Source organism: Chiroxiphia lanceolata, chromosome 3 (genome assembly GCF_009829145.1).
Source record: "Chiroxiphia lanceolata isolate bChiLan1 chromosome 3, bChiLan1.pri, whole genome shotgun sequence".
Taxonomy (NCBI): Eukaryota; Metazoa; Chordata; class Aves; order Passeriformes; family Pipridae; genus Chiroxiphia; species Chiroxiphia lanceolata.
Window position 1 is genome coordinate 20,862,726 of NC_045639.1, and position 18,911 is coordinate 20,881,636.

An 18,911-nucleotide genomic window follows, 5' to 3' on the forward strand; every position below is an offset into this window, starting at 1 on the left:
GTCTAAGGATACATTTAATTAAACCAGCATTAGTGCATCTATACAGACTTATTAAAACACTTAGTTTGTCTCAATAATATTGATTAAATAGCAGTAGTTTGTTTAATCTAAGTGTATTTTTGCTATTACTACATTACTTCCAAGTAATCAGGGTAATAGTCATCATCAGTGAAATATCACGTTAGTTATGAAGTAATGCCATAAGAATTGATTTAGACTTGGCAGGAAAGGAAGGCTTTCTGTCATATAATGCCAAAGCCCGATTTGGATTATTAGAATGAGAGTTTTAAACATAATTTCTGTTCGTATAAACAGGGTGTGCTTTATAGGCTTATAGGTTATTCCATACTCTGAGTATCCATTATATCAAGGAACACCTCAGACAGTTAATTATGCAAAACATCGTGTAAGTAATTACACAGTATTATTATGCATTTAACAGTTTTATTGATTTGCCAGTTGCTCACTTACAGTATTTAGTGCTATAAACAAGAGATGCTCACCCTCAGTTGAAATAGGTCCAAGGAAATGAGCTAAAGATAAATGACAGTAGTATGCATTCTTGCATCAGATGTAATCCTTAAAAGTAGAAGCTGTCAACAGTGTGAATTTGCAACACGTTGGGGTACCTCAGGATCATTTCCTTCTTGTTAACAAAGTTTATCAACCAGGAAGCATGGGGAATCTACTTGAAATAGAAAGTGGAGCAAAAATGAATATTTATGTATGGTGAGGGAGGAGGTTGAAATAAATCCCCCTGGTTTTTTAGGGTCTGTAGTAGTTGCAAGTCAGCCACTTGAATATTTTGCTTTTTTAAAGGCAGCATAAGAAACAAAGTGCCCTCTCAGATGAGGTGCAAATGTGAAGGGCCTGAGATAATGGCTTGTTTGGGTTTTGTTTTGTTAAACTAAAAATGACCACACTAGTCTTCTAGTGTCTTGTGTGTAGGAATTGCTTTAGCAGGGCTTGGTAGATTGCATATCAGGCAATAATAACTGTTTGGGAAGCTGGATCCTCTGTCAGCAGTCATCAGCTGACTCAGGCCACTGCTGGTAACAACATGATGACTTCAAGCATTGCTTCTTCCATTCCGGCTGCTAGTGACAGCTGCTCTGGAAGAAGGCATTGGCTTGCTTTGCTTTCCCTTGCTAAGGTGAAGTGGTGAAGGTTTCAAGAAAACGCAAAAGAAAGAAGAAAAGCAATGAAATGTTCAACATTTCTTAAAAAAAACCCAGCAGCAGCAACAAAAAAATCCCCACCACAGCTGTTCTGTTTTGCATAGGGTACTCTTTACTATGTGGTTGTATATGTGTGTTTATTAATAAAGACCTCGCTTCTAATAACAGTTTTGTTTGTGCATGCATGGGACAAGATTAGCAATACTTTGCAATTAATGATCTCATCCACCATGTTAACCAAGCAGGCCTTACGATATTTCTTATTAAAAGAAGAAATCCTTTCTTTTCCTTCCTCCAACTAAGCCAGTGCACCTTAATGCAATGATGATATGTTAGACCCAGCAGTTGTCAAAGCATCGTATTACTGTGATGCCATAATGACACCCTGTCTCTGTAAAGTAGTCATGTTTTCTCAAATCACACGTTGCACCGTTGATTTTTGACATGACACTTCATTCAGTCACTTTCCTTTTCTTTGGTGTCTCCATTCTCTGACAATAGCAGCTGGTGCCCATTTTCCTACTAAGTGATTCACATTTTGCCACTTTACTAGAGTGCAATTAGCTGAAGCAGAAAAAAATGCTCAGTGTAAAGCAGCTCGGCTGAAATTGTTACTCAGCTCTTTAACAGGACCCGGTGAATGTCTTGAGGTGTTGTCGTGGGCGTCGGTGCGAGAAGCAACATTTTCTTTTCTTTGCCTGCAAACGTTTTTTCTCTTTTACATTCAGAGAGGCTGAGCACGTTCACTGGAACATGCTGCACTGTTTGTTGTCTACTGATTTTAGTATAGACCTGTGAAATGATACCGAAAGTAAGACAGTATTTAAAAGGAGATGTATTTATGGTGAAAGCAAGGATCTGGCTTCCATTCCTGACTCTGCTTCTGACTTACTGTGTCACCTAGACCAAGAAAATCTTTAATGTGTTGACATTCATAGCTAAGTATGAGGATAGTAAGACCTTTCTGGTTGACATCCATGTGAGAGGAATCTATGGGGGGAAAATCAAATGGGTTGTACTGTTAGCATGAAAAGTACCTAGGTGTGCATAATAACACCTGCCTTGCTGATGCTCCCACATAGTAGCTGTCATTACAAATGTCAACAGCTAACAATCCATTCTGATATTTATGGAAATAGGGCAATTCTCTCTTAAAGAAAAGAAAAAACTTCGTGTGCAGGTAAAACTGGACTTTTGTGTTGATCGGTAGTAAAGGTGGGCACTTTAATTATTGTGACTAATCATTACTGTCACTGATACCACCAGCACAGCTCTGAAGTAATGAATGATGCTGTAAGCAGAGCCTTTCCTGTTTGAAAAGGGAGCATGAAATGTGTTCATGGATTATGAAGTATTGGCATGTTGTTTTGACCTCCTTTGGGTATTGGTAATAAGATGAGGGAAAAGTAACTTTGTGAACCAATTATATGTATGGATGGAATATAAAGAGTTCCCGGTGGCTTGAATGAGCTTTTCTTTTTTAAGGCTATATACTGTAATCAGATGCAGTTAATTTTTGCACTCCACTTGTCTATTGATACTGATTTAGGCAGTGTCAGCACTGTCAATATCATTAGTAATGTGGCAGGTAGATGGAAATATGAATGTGATTGCATTAATAAATTCTTAATATATTCAGTCTTTCATAAGCACATAGCATTACAATTTATTCGCTATTGTTTAAGACTGCTTTAAAGTGGGAGTCTGTCATTGTACCTTACTGCCAGCACTTCCTGGCTTCAGGTCTTACTTAAATGAAGATGTTGTGAAGTAAATTTAGAAGGGACGTTAAGATTTGTGCTGTATATTGCATATTACCCCAAGGCTTGCAGCACCCTATGTATTTTCTCTTGCGCATGGGCAGGGAAATGCTTCTAGAACCGATTAGTTACTTTCCCTAAAGTTACTGAAAGGAAAATTTGCCTGAGATCTCCCATTTGTGAGAACTGGGACAGCCCACCACAAATGGCGCTGCCACCTATTTGGCTTAAAATCTAGTAAAGAAAAAAAACAACCCCACCAAGGCTTTAAAATAAATATTGTACGTTTTTATATGACACATGTTATTTCTATTCATAAACCTTAACTAAATTTAGATTTTTATTAATCCAATGTGACCTAAAAATTTTGCATTAACAGCACAATGTGGAATTGGGCTTATTCTCTTTGAATGCAGATAAAGCCATCATCTTGAAAATAGCTCTTTCTGACAAAAAGGTGTTCTTTTGAAATAAAGTCTTATTCACTACATTCCTCTTAGAGTTAATGTGAATTTTAGTGCCTCTAATTTTAGATTGAAGTGAGGTCTAGAATAAAACCCACCGGCTGACAATTGAATTTATAGATAGTTGTGAATATTTCAGGCTTGAATAATAGAGCTGTAGAATTTCAGACACAGAGAGGAAGAGAGAATTAAGCTCCAACTGTAGTTTTAGACTATAATGCAATGGTGTCTAGGAATTCTTCAGTCTAACGAGCTAAGTAGTAATTAGGAGGGAACTGAGGGAGGGATTTTACAGAGATCTAGCTTAGGCATTATTCCAAATGTTCAGCATGATAATTTGATGGTGGCCACACCTGCCATCCGTATTAGATGGTTCTTGAATTACTTTTGTTCAGTAAGGAAGGAGTGAAAGCCGTAGGTGTCTGTTGCCCACCCACAGCCAGTACCCAGCCTTGTCTCTGTTTCACCTTCCGGGGACTGAGAAAGTTTTTGTTCTCAGAGTCAGGCGCTGTTGTTTTCACTTTTCCTTGGAGTGGTTAATGTTTTAACTGTATTTGTGCTTTGCCAGCGTGCACCAAATCCAGTCTGTACTGTTAAAGCTGGAGCCAAAAGCAGCTCTGTCTTGGTTAGTACCAGAAACTGCTACTTCAGAAGCATCAGCAGACTGGCTTTAGCCTAGGCAGCGCTGGTGATCAGACTTTAATGCTTGGAGAACTGAGATTGCATTTTGGTTCTGACTGCTCGGAGTGGGAGATATCCACTTTTGTACTGGCTAAAATAACGTGCCTTTGACCAGCTAATTAGTTGCAAATGTGTTTCTCTAGAAGGGGAAGGGTGACATTCGAGCTCATTATTGCACAAATTAGATAAAAAAAATCAGCAGTGGGATCTTGCACAAGAACGTGCCGGTTATGACGGACCGTAGGCAGTGACTCCTAGTGCTGTATTTTGAGACTTTATGTGTGAAGTCTCAGCAGAAGGGAGGGGAAAAGAGAACCAAGTACCTGTTTAGTCAATAAAAGCATCTTAGTGTTAATGTGTAGAAAAATAACATAAAAAATTAGTAAAACGTGAAAGTTAATTGATAATTTTAATCATAGCTGTATAAAATTCAGTGTCAAAGAAAGAGGAGAGACAGAGAGACACCATGTTTTAGTACCCTAATAACTCCTAACTCTAGTCTAAGATCGTAATGTATGTGAGAGCGGTCCAGTAATTATAAGGTAATAAGTGGAGTGGTGGTGTAAGTGCTCTAAATTAAAAGGAATTCGCAGAGCTGCTGTAAGTCAGTGCCGACCCCCTTTCTTTCAAACGTTGACTTGAGAAAAGTGCTTAGCCCAGAGTGCAAGTAGAAAGACAAGAGAGAGCTATCTATTAATTACAGCACTCATTAACAGTGACGGCTACAAGGCAGCAGATGCAGAAGAAAAGGCACACGCTACTGCAGGCTGGCAAGGGGATTTCCCCCCCTCCAGTTCTTGAGGAAAGGACAACACAAGCAGGTGGTCCAATGTAATAAGATATTTTCACGGCTTTAACCTTCCCATTTCCTTGGTTTATTTGCTGACACCAGAGAGCTTGCTCCTTCCACCTCCCCAAATAAGCACTGATTTTAAGTTTAGAGGTTGACATTTCTGTACATCAATCTGGCTGTTTTCCAAATTCACACATTGTTTGTTTTCAATAGAATTTTACAGTACAAATGATAATTTAGAGGTCCTGACTAGGATCCATGGGCACTGATTTTAGGGTGAATCTCATCCTAAGCAGATATCTTTAATGAAGGCTTTGATCTCAGTTGCCCTCATTGGAAAGGAAGCCAGCTCTCTGGATTTATATCTATCTTCCATTGATGAATTTGATTCCAAATACTGAAGTAGAAATATATTTAAGTTTTTTATTTTTAAACACAAATAGGTGGAAAAGTGAAGACAAGATCTCAAAAATTAACTTAGAAAGTTAAAGTCAGTCTAATTGTCTGGACTCATATGTTTGCTTTGAAAACATGAATCCATAGCTCCATGTGGGTGGCCTTATGGGATAATTGCTTTTTTGCAGTTAATGTTTCTAGAGAAATGCTCATAACTGTCATCTGTACTTTGGCAGCTTCTGAGAGTGCTGTCAGGAAAATGCTGGATAGGCTATTTGCTACTGGGGTTTCATAATCACAGCTGTAGAAAATGGAGATAAAATCTGATTCTGAGCTTTCTAATTATTATTTTTGTCCTTTGTTCAACCTAACTTAAGATATGTTTAAAAATAATAAAATACTTGGCTTTGGAAATAGACAAAGATTTCTCCCCTCATTCCCCCTGCAGAAAGCGTTTTGTTGGTTCAGATGTTGTATGGTTTTATTTCAGATACTTAATTCTGAAAACGTGAGAACTGAGAAGGCAGAATCTCACCTTCTGAAAGACAAAATTTTGTGCAAAATTTCCTCTAATATATTTTTTTAATCCAAAAATGGAACACATAAAATGTCAGATCCTATAGAGCTGCAGATATATGGGGTAGTGGCATAGTTATTACTGGTTAGTCTGAGGATAATGGCTAGGAAGTAATTGCAGCCAGAGCTGATGAATCATTTCACTTAGATTTTGTGAAAATGGAGTCCAGCCTTAATTATTTGTTAGAGTTCCTCGTTGATGTGCTACTCCGTTACTAGATACAGCTATTTAGCTGTATCTATAATAAAGCAATATTAATAAAGGAAAAAGAAGATTGCAAGAGACTTGCTCTTCAATTCTGAGATCAGATCAATAGATGATGGATACGTGTTTTAGTCAAGTGCCTTGACAAATATTAATTACAGAGCAGAACATCTATGTGATCAAACTTGGAAGTATTTGTTTCTGATAATGATGGAATTTACAGAAAGAAAGTATAGATTGAAAAATGAAGACATTTAATAGCCAAGTCATCTTAATAGGATTTTTAAGATTTTTTGACTTGCTGGATGACAAGTTCAGAATTTAGAGTTGATGTGAAGTTGACATGTAGCCTAGAGGGCAGGTGGAGGGGACAACAGATGGATTTGGTCTCTTTAAAGTTTTTGTTTACTGCCTGTCTGGAGCTTTGACAAAGCTCTGTCATGCCCTTATGCTGATTACCTTCATGTAGAACAAGAAGTATTGACTAATGAATGAATGATGTGCAGTCCCTAACCCTTCCAGAGCAACCTTAAAGAGCACTGTCTTTAATACACAGATTCTTCTTTCTCTCTCTCCCCACTACAGGCTTCTCTGCAGAATGTCAAGCAAAGATCGACACATTGATTCTAGCTGTTCGTCGTACATCAAGACGGAACCGTCGAGCCCTGCCTCTCTGACGGACAGCATCAACCACCACAGCCCCGGTGGCTCCTCCGACGCCAGCGGGAGCTACAGTTCCACCATGAATGGACATCAGAACGGGCTGGACTCACCTCCCCTCTACCCTTCGGCCACGGGGCTTGGGGGCAACGGGCCGGTCAGGAAACGGTATGATGACTGCTCCAGTACCATCGCTGAAGATTCACAGACCAAGTGTGAATATATGCTGAACTCGATGCCCAAAAGACTGTGTTTGGTGTGTGGTGACATTGCGTCAGGGTACCACTATGGAGTGGCTTCCTGCGAAGCCTGCAAGGCTTTCTTCAAGAGGACAATTCAAGGTTGGTTATTCTTTAAACTTTCTTTCTTTTGCTCAAAATGAAAAAGTACAGTCTCAGACTGAATCCTGTTAGGTCTTCAGACTGTACTTTTTCATTCTTCATACTGTGTGGTCCTACAGATATTGGTCACGAAAAAGCCCCCTTGGGCTTCTTCGGGAGTTCTGTCTGTGGTGTTAAGACTCCTGCCATGTTTATTTTGATTCTGAAAAATAGAAAATCACTGGAGCTATCCAGTGCACGTTCAGATTTGGGTTTTGTATGAGTTTCTCATGGATTCCCATAAATGCTTGTTGTGAAGGAAGCAGAATGCTTGCTGAAGGTTGTTATGTACTCCTCTTGAACACACCTTGTGGCACACAGGGATCGTGCTTGTGTTTTGCTCCTAGTTACACCACTACCGTACTTAAATTGTTACAGAAATCCAGTTTATTTTTGTTAAAGCACCAGTGCATTTTAAATTGGTACAAATGCTTTGTGCATATCAGTGCATTAATAACTGGTCTTTCACCCATTATATACAGTGGCCTTCAGCGCATTTAACAAATAACTGTAAGATCACATTCTAAGGAGAGTAAGTTGGCAGCTTTTGGTCTCTGCTCAGTACTTTGTACTAATCTGCTCTTGATACCTGTAACAAATATGCCACATATTTTGGCATAAATTAGTATGAATGGGATAATTTGCATGATCGCTTCTACTAGCTTCAGAACCTATGGAGACAAAATAACCTTCTACTTTGATTTAGATATCATCCTTTCAAGTAAAATTGAAGGTGCTTTATTTAAAGAACATGAGGCCAAGCTTGGCCTGTACAGGAAAGTAGTGTCACATTAAATTAAATTCAGACTTCAGAGACTAAAATTAGGTTGCTAAGTCCAAATTTAAGCTCCTCAATAAAACCAGCTTGATTTTCATACATGTCAAGCACCTGGAATTCTCAGGACAGACAGTGCGATCTGATGACACACTTTTCTTTTTAAAAATGAACATAAAGTGAGATTCAGTTTATAATTTCACATAAACCAAGATTTCAAATATTTGGCCAAGATTTTTTAAATATAGTACTTCCATATTTAGTGTAAAATTAATAAGGAAAAATAATGAATGTTATTTTAATTTATCCAGTGCTGAGGCAATGGCCATCTTGTTCTCCTTTCATCCATTTTACTGGTGGAGGGATTTGCGCTTTCTACTAGCATGAAGTACCCATTTTACCACTGCCATGTAACCACTAAAAAGAAACGTTAGACTTCAGTTGTTCTAATGGAGCAGAATGTTACACTGTTTGCAAACAGTAAACAAAGATACCTGTGAAGGTTGATAGTGGTGGCCTGGGTTCATATGTAAAATGAGCACACATGTCGAAACAGTGTGCTCCTTTCAAGTATCTGTTTGGAAAAAATAATAAAAAAAAAATGAGGTAGGTGATCTCACTTGACCTTCGAAAACATTTTCAGAAAAGCTCAAAAAAAATGTTTCCACTGAAGCAATTTGTATTTTGTGGTTGCTAAACTTCAAGCACCGATTTCAACCAGCAACTCTGTTTTTATAAATGGTATTTAGTTGCTGTGTAATAGCTGTCCTACAGGACCGAATTGATGCATGATTATTTTAGTCGTATTGTGAGTATGAAAAAAAATGCCACAGAAACGTTAACTGATCGAAGTGTTGACTTCTGGCAGCAATTTTACACCACACCACAGACAGCAAGTTTCTGGGCATGGAAGCACAAGACAGGGACGTCATTCTCCAGATTAGCAACGTGGACTTGGCCATGCAGCTCAAGTTAGAACTGGCAGCTGTGCAAAAAGTCTCAGTACGGTTAGAGCAGTAGCTGCATCAGCAGGTGACAGTGCTGTGAAGACAAAAACAGTAGTGCAGTAAGGCAAAACCAAGCATTGAATGGAAAAGCAGTAATGAAGTAACTAAGAATAGGAAGTATGTTACCATCGTAATGTCCTGGCAGCATCTTCACTAATGGTGCTGACTAACCTGGCACAACTGCTGAGAATTTTCAGATGCCATCCAAAATAATGGAAGCTACTTACTTTGGTGAATCAAACCATGAATTGTGGTAAGTGACAAAAAGTATTTAAGAAAAAGGTGCTTCTTCATGTTTTGAATGGGCAAATTCTACCTTTAGACTTGCTGAAGAGTAATTCTCCTGAGGTTTTTTTGCTCTAATTGATAAAATTTAGTCCCGGTGTTCTGGAGGTTGTTCTTCCCTGTACCCCATTTCACTTCCTCATTCATATCACTTTCCTTTCTCTGCTTGTTTTGAAGTTGATTGCTGCATAACTGCAAATAAGAAAACAGGAAAACAGAAAAAAACAAATACAAAACAGAAAACCAGACTACCTGAAGAGTAAAATATTGTAACAGCATATGTAAGGATAATATATCTCGGCTCAAAAAATTGCTTACTTTAAATGCTAATAACGTAACTGTGATGGGTACTTAATTATAGATGTAGTGAAAAAGAACTTCTGACTTCCTAAACATTGCTTGTTGATCATTCATCAGTTTACTAAGTTAGCTCAGACTTGTTGATCCTAAGTGCTGCTCCCATTGATGTCATGGGCACACCTGCTTTGACTTCAGTGGGAGGAAGGCTGAGCTGATAAAGTGAGATTGTGAAGCACATCTTGTGTTCGTGAAAGGCCCAGTGTCCTTTCCACTGAGTCAATGGGAGTCTTTCCATTTCAAAGGAATCTCTTGAAATATCAGTAGGTGAAGGCCACAGGCAGCTGCTCAGGGAACCAGCACAGTATCTGTATACCACCAGCATCTTTTACATGAGGCAGAAGTGAAGTGTATCACAGGATACCTGGTAGCCCCTACACAAGACAAGTACCACTCTAATGTAGAGTATACACCTGTTTTTAAGGGTAATGGAGATTATCATTCCCCTTCAGATTCAGCAGTTTAATCTAAAAAACATCCCTTCCTGGATTATGATTTATCCTCTTCTTCTTCCTGCCACTTGGAATCCCTGCTAATTTTGTTAAAAAATAAGAAATTAAATTAACTGTTTTGAATTAGAAGGACTAATTCTGTCTTTTTTGAACATAGATATTTTTAACATAGCACAGAAATACATTTGGATTTGTGGCAAAGAGTGCATAATTATGATAAAAATCAATAATATTATAAAAAATTAGAAACAAGAAACTGCCTGACTAAAAAAACCCAAAAATAAACAGAACAAAACCCACCAAAAAAGAGCTCAATATACAAAATCAGTGTCTTCTTAGGTCACAGTAGAATCCAGTGATGTTCTGCCCCATTTGTGACATGTTAGGGATGGGAGAACTGGATGTTCTCTCTGCTCAGGCTAATACTCACTGAGCTGCAGCTCTCAGTTTGCTTCTGGGATAATTTACATGGTGGCTGATTGCAAATGTCTCACAGAAATACACACACAGCCAAATCTCCCCAAAACTGGCCTAACATCAGGAATAGCAGAAAATAGCAACACCTAAAAATAGTTACAGGTCCATTGATTTTTAGGGTCTCTTCACAGTTTTTGCTGTACACTGTATTATCTTGAAAACTCCAAGCTTTCATTAAAAGAAGAGAGGGAGAAAAGAATTTTCAGTTGTCAGCTGGGTGCCAAGTCTTGTGTTCAGCACAGAGGTCTTGTACTTACTAGATATTTTGTAGTGAATATTTAGTGTAAATATATTTCTCATAATTTTTATTTGCTCAGTTATCATAAAGGCTAGTAAGTACACATTTTGCATTAATAATATGTAATTACTCAGTGCCTGTAACTTAAACATTTCAGCAAGTGGATTGAAATGGTATTCTTGCTTTCAGTAGAAGGATGATAGGACTTGCAGATTCAAAGACAGTTTATTATGCTGTTTTATTTTAGCATTTTTCTCTCTAAAATAATGACTCACATCTAGAAAGCTTTCTTCCTCCCTCTTTCCAAATCATCAGGGCTATTGTCTTTGGACTCTTTAAACTAGCATGAAAAGACAGTGTGTAAAGCCTATGTACTGATATGTTGCCGTCTTCATAAGACTTGTCACAAAAGTCTCATATTATTTCCTTGTATAGTGTTTGAATTTCCCCTCACAAAAGCTCAAATATTTTGCAATCAGTAGTCCTTGTAGTTCTTGGACTCTGTTTGGGGTTTTTTCATATGTTTATTTTTTAAGGAAAAACTGTTGGATGAACAGTATTGAGGCAGCAATCTTCTTTTTTTGCGCAGGGTGAGTAAAGCAATAGTTCATAAGAAGCACTGCAATCATATCTTTACCATTTCATGTAAGAGCTTCATCCCTGAGAGTTGCTGCCTGTCCATGCCTCCTAACACAAACAAGAAATATTCTATCCTTGAGATACTGTTGTCTTTTTGGTTACTACGTGAACTAGACCAAGTCTGCTTTCTCATTTTTTGCTGCTCAACTAAGAGCCTTCAGCTCTACAGCTCTGCAGTGAAGTCACTGTTGTCTTCAAAGCCTGCCCAAAGTGCTTTGTACGTTGTCCACCTTTTTGGTTACTCACAGTTGTTTTTAATCCCTCTAGTGTTCAGATCTTTCAACCCTCTTTAGAGTGTTGACCCATTGCTGAGCCAATTTGATCTGTAAATGTACGAACACTTTTTTTTTTTTTTTTTAAATCGGGAAGTTTTAATCAGGGAAGTTAGAACTAGCTATGTACGTTCAGATAAGGCAACATAAAGTTTGAGTAGAAGTTGCACGTGACCAAAGTGGCTTCCAAAGGGTATTTTGCATCTCTGAAAGCTGACTTCTCTAATACATTTTTGTTGAGGAAATGAAAGCAAATTAAGCAAGATTTTATGGCTTTTCAGCATCTTTGCTGGTAGCTAAGATTATTGTTGTTTTATAGAGGGTGGGGTGGAGGCTTACATCTTGGTGCACTAGCCTATGGACCTTGGCTCTGGTGTAAAGATGGCAGCCCTCCAGGGAACCTAACACTAAATGTCACCTGAATCCATCATTACCTGATTAAATCATTCACCTTCCTTATATAAGTGAAAGTCCGTGCATCAGCATTTCTTTCAAAGAATATTTTAAGCAAGCAGTGATAGATATCTTCCCTTTTCCTCTGATTTCTCTGTGCCTGTGGGCCAACCAAACTAGCAAGTGAGTATTTTTAATTCCTTCCAACACATATTTTAATCCTGTCATAATGTCATTGCATAGCTACAACAGCCAAGCAAGATGAGACAATAAAATATAAACACGCTGAAATCTGAGAACTAGAGAGAAGTTTAAAGATTGTTCTGTCCTTTTTTGCTATCTCTGCTTTCCTTACAACCTTGAAAATTGTACGAAGCATTGAGATTTTCTGGGAATAAGAATAAGCATCCTGATTAGTGCATGGCTATTTTGAACCCATCAGTAATACTGAGAAAGAGATGTGATTTACAAATACTGCTGGTATTACAGTAGCATGTATCAATGCCATTATAATTAGGCGTGGATCTCTATATGTTATAAACATCTCTGAAAGCCTGCAGCCCACTTACAAAGCCCTAGTTTGAAACTAGAGACAAGTGAAGTCTCAGCTAGCAAGTGATTTATTTTAATGTTTCTATAACTTTTTTAATGACCTTTTTTTACTGCTGTGAAAGTCATTTGGTTTACAGCTTTACAGACCGAGATGTTCTGTGTGCTCATAAACAAACAATGACAATCTTCCATGCTGCCTTGATAGAACTTATCAAAATTGATCCAGATAAAATACAAGTAGGGACCAAATGTATATGGTTCAGACTTTCTGACTTGAAAAGCTCTTCAGTGTCACCCAGGTGGCAGGGGATCAATTCCCTCTGTGTCTTTAAAGTGTTGATTCTCTCTTAAGGTGACCTAAATACCTTTTGTTTCTGTTGAAGATAAAGAAGTTGACTCCAGTTGGAATCAAAGTTAGTTAGGCCCTTATATGTTCAGCATGCCCTAATACCAGCCCCTTACTGAAAATTATGTTGGTTTTTTTTTTATGATGCTTGAAACTCTTTACCTAAAGTTAGAGACTGATGCAAAAATGTCCTGCAGTCAGACCAACCAGCATCACCTCTACAATTTTTCTTTAAATCACCATATTACTTTGTAGGAATAAAAGAAAATAAAAAAAAATATTTTACAAGTTCTAAGTATATTATAGTTCAGTAACACAGTATACTGATTTCTTCAAAGCAAGTCAACATAGTGATTTAATTTAAAATGTACTTTTCAGCTGGCTGTGTCCCTCTGTCAAATACCGTATTGTACTGTATAGTTATTTAAAAACTAGGTGCTCCTCACGAGTTTCTTATTGTAATAGAAAAGGCAACATGAGCAACAGAGATTAAGCATAATCCTCCATATATGGTCCTGTCATGTTAAAAAATATTTAGGAGAAAAAAGACATTTAGGAACCAAATTTTTAAATGTTCTGTAACTTTTTGTGTACAGTATTGTTTCTGAAGTCATCTGGGTGAAAAATTGTGAATACAGTCTACTTTAAGCTTAATCATCTCCAGATGACCTGTAGCAGAATTCGTAGGTCTGTAACTCATAGACCTATCTACAGTATCACTTGAATCGATCTGAGGATTTGTCAGCGAAAACTGGGTTCAGTTAAGTTCAAATCCAACCTCATTCCAACCTGACCCCGTTTCTGAAACCTTATCAATAAATGAGTACTTTTACATGTGAAAATATTTACTCATACTTAAATTCAGCTGAGTTTTGTCGGCAAAGCCTGAAGAGTCTGGAAGAACTGAAACCGTAACCTGCGAAAAAATACTTTTACTTTCCTCAGTTCAGCTTCACTAAGACCTGTAAACATCAAATAGATTTTTTAGTCCATCTGGGACTTTTTCTCTATTCTTCTTTTAATAAGTTGGCATGGTGCTCTTTATTTCCAAGAGCACCTTCTTCACAGTTTCTCAGGAACTATTCTTTCTGTTCTGGATGGATTAAGTATCAAGGTGTGACCTAGCATACTGTAATTCACTCTCTGTTGGCTTAGATTCTCTCGTGTCTCTCTTTCTAAGACTTCTCTTTTATTAAATCCCGGAAGACCCATGGCTGTAATCCTGGCTACTTTTCATTTTCAGAGTTTTCAAGTATATAAGCCCACAGACAAGCAGGTGTGTTTCTTTGGGTCTGTCACCCAGAAAAAGAGAGCATGAAGGTGATAGCTGGGGTAAACCTCACTGTGGAAGGACTTAAATCCAGTGATGCAGTAGTCTCTATGAAGATTAATGAGAACACTTGTTTTTTAAATACAAGTTTTTGGAAAAAAGGTATTAGGTTACAGAAGGTCAAAGGTAAAGTTTGGGAGGAAAATGAGGATTATTAAATAGAAATAAAGAGACATTAAAATGAGGTTTTGTGAGCTGATTATAGCATGAAATTATTACATTGAAGGATTGTTGCTTGGTTTGGTTTTCTCCTTCTTTTTTTTTTCTTCTGAACCTACATTCCCTTGTAGTAAAAGTTTCAATACTGATATCTTCAGTATTCCCCCTGCTTTTTTAATTTGGTCATGGCTACTCTTTCCGAACACATTTTCACCTTGCATCTCAGTCTTCCTCATATCTTCTACTTGTCCACAGATTTTCTGAGCATATTCAAATAGCTTTTAGCAATCCTTTTACATCTTTAGTGTTATAATGTTGAATATTGCAGTACGAAAAGGAAAATAAAGTTTCTGCTAAGACTTGCTGTCTGCAGCTTTTTTTGTCAGTGTTACTGGAAGAGAGACCCCTGTTTGAGCCTGTCCCGCAGACGGCAGCCTGTTTCTAGAACCAGCTTCTCATTCTTGGTATCGATCAAGTTTTAAAATTGTAACTATTGATGACAATAACTTAAGCCAAGACATGAGGCTTGGTGCTTTCAGTGACTTCTTCTTTGTCATGATTCTCTCTTTTCTTCTGTTACCTTTAGTGTCCCTGTCAGTTCCGTGCACGAAATGGCCAAAATGGTTTTGAGAATCTTGGCTAAGTCCAGTCAGTTGCTTGTCTTGTAAAGCCATAGAATAAGTCCCTGGACCATTAAAATTGTATTGCGTCTCCACATCTCCTTCTGGTAACATACAAACCTCATCTGTGGGGTAAAAACAATGGTACCTTGGCCCACTTATCCCTGAGCTGTTTATAAAGATGTGACAGTCTGAAGCATCTAAAACCAGAGAGCTGGGTATACAGCATAAGTTTTAGCAGTTCACCTACTCTCTCAGGATCAAAAGGCGTCATGTTTTTACTGAGTCGGTTTTAATAGGCACAGTGTTAGAAGTATTTTCTCATCTTTTGGCAGAGATAATAAAATTTAATAAATGAGTAGAAAAAGGAACTAATTTTAAATAAACATTCCTCAGTGCATGAGGAGAGAAAAGGGACTCAGGCTGGCATAAATCCTATTGTATTATTCTAGCACGGGGCAGTGTTTTTGGGGAGTGAAAATTTGACATATATTTTTATTTTCAAACGTCATACTAATTTACATTACTCAGCCCTTTGACTGCCAAACTGTAAAAGTCCGTTATGCTACTGAAAGGAATATACAAATTATCCCCTGGCACTTCAGGCAGGAGTTTTACATGTACACTGTTATTCTATCAGCCAGCTAGCTGCACGATTCTATTAAGGAGTAAGTGAGAAAATTATATTGCCAGCAAACTAATTGTACAAAGGAGTCTGAAATAAGTAATCAGAGCCCAGTTCTTTCTGAAAACGAGCCAGGAGATATTATAAATTGCTCAATCGTTCTTGTCAGCCCAGTTTAAAGACCCAGAGCTGCCATGTTGATTTTGTTCACTGTATAACACAGCTACCTCTCCAGCTGTTGACAAGACTGGGCAAACTTTTTCTAGCTGCTCAGTTTCAGCCTCTAGCATCCCAAAATAAACAATTAAATGGTAGAGCTTCCTTCTGGATCTTCATTATTGAAATAAAATGCAGATCTGAGAATCTTGGATGGATGTAGTCTACCTATGAAATTCATGTATAGAAGTAAATGAGAAATTATGAGAGCTCTAATGACCTGAAATGTGAGGTAAATTCAGTTTTTTGCCAAAAATATATCTACTAATACTAAGAGTGGTAGGTAAAACACATTTTGAGTATGATATATATCTAGATACATATCCACTGCATTTATATGTGAAGTGGTGCCGAAATGTTAGTTCCTTGACCTCTGGCTGTGGTCTAGCCATATTCTATAATGCTGAAACACTTTAGGGGAACCAGCTATGGCCATTGGTAAGACGTGGATCTTTGCTGGCACTACTATAACTCTACTGATGAGATCATCGGAGAAATTCTTTGCAACATCTTCGAAGTTTATTTTCCAACAGCAAAAAAGAAGATTGAACATCTGCTGTAAAATACGATTCATTAAAGCAAAGCAGCCTAAATTGAAAGGAGATTCCCCTTCTAAGCTAAAGTACTGGAATTTTAAGTGACTAAAATAATAGCTCCTTTTAGCATTCTTTAGGTGGCAAGAATTTACAGGAAAAATAATTTACATTGTGCATAATGTACTGCATGCTAGACTGTTGCACTGTTTGTGCAAATGTGAAATGTCAGGGTGTGGATTAGAAGTGTCTGCTTAAGCATATGAGCAATGTTTTTCTCGTTCTGAATGCTACTTTTTGTTGTCAACATCTGTACCTTTGTGCCTTTTTACAAGGGCTCTCGCTACATGGGAGTGCTCTGCCTGCCTTGGTACAGAGCTTTGGTGCTTGAAGTTCTGTGTTGTAATCTCGATCTTACTTTTCATCAAGATCATTTCTGACCTTGTGTAAAGATATCTTTGATCTTGTGCAAAGCATTTCTGATTCCCTGTTTCTTTTTTTTTTTTTTTTTAAGGAGAGATGGTAATACATGTATTACTGTAATATGATGAAGTTAATTAGATACAATTTGTGAAAGGCTTTGAAGGTCTTCCTATGTAGTGGTTGTGCCTTACTAAGAATACTTCACTGGAGTGAGAGGATAATGTGAATCTTTTTTTTAAGTTTGTCCTTAAGTTTTTTAAGTTTCTATGTATTATTCCAAATTGTTATTTCCAAACTTTCCTAATGTGTATCAGAAGGAGGTTTCACTGGAACTGTTAAGCTGAATTCCCTAGCCACTGTATTCTTCAGTTCCTTGAATGCTTTCTTCATAGGAGCTAAGGAAGGGGAAGAGGACTAAACTGGTTTGAGTTTTGTCAACAAGATCTATTAGCATTCAGACATACCAAGATCTGTTTTACTCACCAACATTGCTAATCCACTCATGCAGCAATGTCCAGGAGGAAGAAAGCCTACAAAGGCCTGAAAAGGTTCTGCCAAGTATGCTGGCTGTGTTGGCAGAATACACATTGCACCATGCAGAACTCCTTTATCATAAATACTTAACCAATTTTCAATAGATGTAAGTGGTTTAAGTATTACTTCCTGTTGAATTAGCAGTTGCTGAGCATTTGAGTCTTTGTGCAATCCTGCAATCCACTAATGTGATATTTAATGAGGAGACATCAGTCTGGAGAAAGGTAGTCAATATAAATCAGTGTTTACAAAGTGTGATTAACTCTGAAATATTTCATCAATGCTGTGGTCCCAGGCAGACTCTATGCTAATTATTAGAACCTGGACGTGTTTCAGGGGACTTTGATGGACCCTGAGTGCAGCAAACATGGAGCAGCAAAATTGCAATTATGCTCGGACTGTCTCTGATGACAATTTATGCATTTGGTGTGATGACCTCTTGCTTCCCAAGAGGGCAATAAACAGAATGCATTTTCATTAAGATACTAATGCACTTAATCACAGGGGGAAAGGGTTAGAAAATAAAGAAATACCTTTAAAGCAAGATGTGACAGCCTGATGGGGAAGATACTTTATTCAAAAGTCAGTTTCCTGGTGAAACTTCTGACTGCTGCAAGGTCTGTCATACTGAATGTAGTCATGGGCAATAGGATGCATGGCTGGGCAGATGAATAAGCTGAGCTAAGCTGTTTTGTGAAAAGTACATTGGTACTAGGGCAAAAGAGAACAGATGTTCTCCCATTTGGACTTGTATACTCAAAGATGCGAGTTAAAAAAACATAAAGAAAATTAGTCATATATATTTTACTCATTCATTTACAGGCTTTTATTTTCTTATTTTTGGGGTGAAATATGTACTAAGCAGTAACCACAAGGGAAAAAAAATGAAGAGACTGTTTTGCCCAGGAGGGCTCACATTTAAGGATCTAGCTTGTTTTAGGCCTTAAGGAGAGCCGGGAGAGGGAGACACAGAGGCAAGCATCTCTTCCAGTTTTTGTTATTCTGACAGCTTGGCAAGAATGATCCTATTCCTGATACTTCTCAGTACAAAAACTTGGTCTAAAGTGTAGAGGGAAGGGGCGATGTCCTGGAGGAGAGATGTGACCTGGCAGCTGTAGAAATACTAGATGCTGGTGAACCCTGCCTGATACACTGTGCCTGCTGTAGAGGAAGTAGAAGGCTGAAACTCTATAGTACCTGTTAGAGTTGATTGTGCAGTAAAGCATGGCAGTCCTCTTTATGTTTTCTAAGCAAAGAAAGGCTAATGAAGTTGGTAAAAAAGGAAAATGAAGAGTGTTCAGACTAGGAGCTAAGCACATGGCTTGGTACGGAAAATAAATGACGAAATTTCTTACTTCTACCATCAGGAATAAGCTATGTGAAGGATTTTGCTAGGGACCATGTATGGAGTCAGACACAGACCCACATTAATTGTGATTTTGTGTATATTTCTTTCATGTAGATATGTCTAGATTTAAAAAAAAAAAAAAAAGGAAAAAAACCCTCATCTTTTAGCTCAGCTGTTCATTTTTACTTGCAAGGTGTTTCCTTTCTGAAGCACTGTTTGCTCTTGATATATTCCAAA

At 37.8% G+C, this 18,911-nt stretch overlaps 1 protein-coding gene across 20 annotated transcripts in view; it reads left to right on the plus strand.

The window, feature by feature from the left end:
• The window catches only part of ESRRG (estrogen related receptor gamma), a 398,405-nt gene that overhangs the window by 264,501 nt on the left and 114,993 nt on the right, over positions 1-18,911 (plus strand). For all 20 annotated transcript variants that reach the window (XM_032681996.1, XM_032682006.1, XM_032681992.1 and 17 more), the window contains one exon: positions 6,639-7,054. In XM_032681996.1, the coding sequence (XP_032537887.1) occupies positions 6,639-7,054 (416 nt within the window). The remainder of the gene's footprint in view (positions 1-6,638; positions 7,055-18,911) is intronic.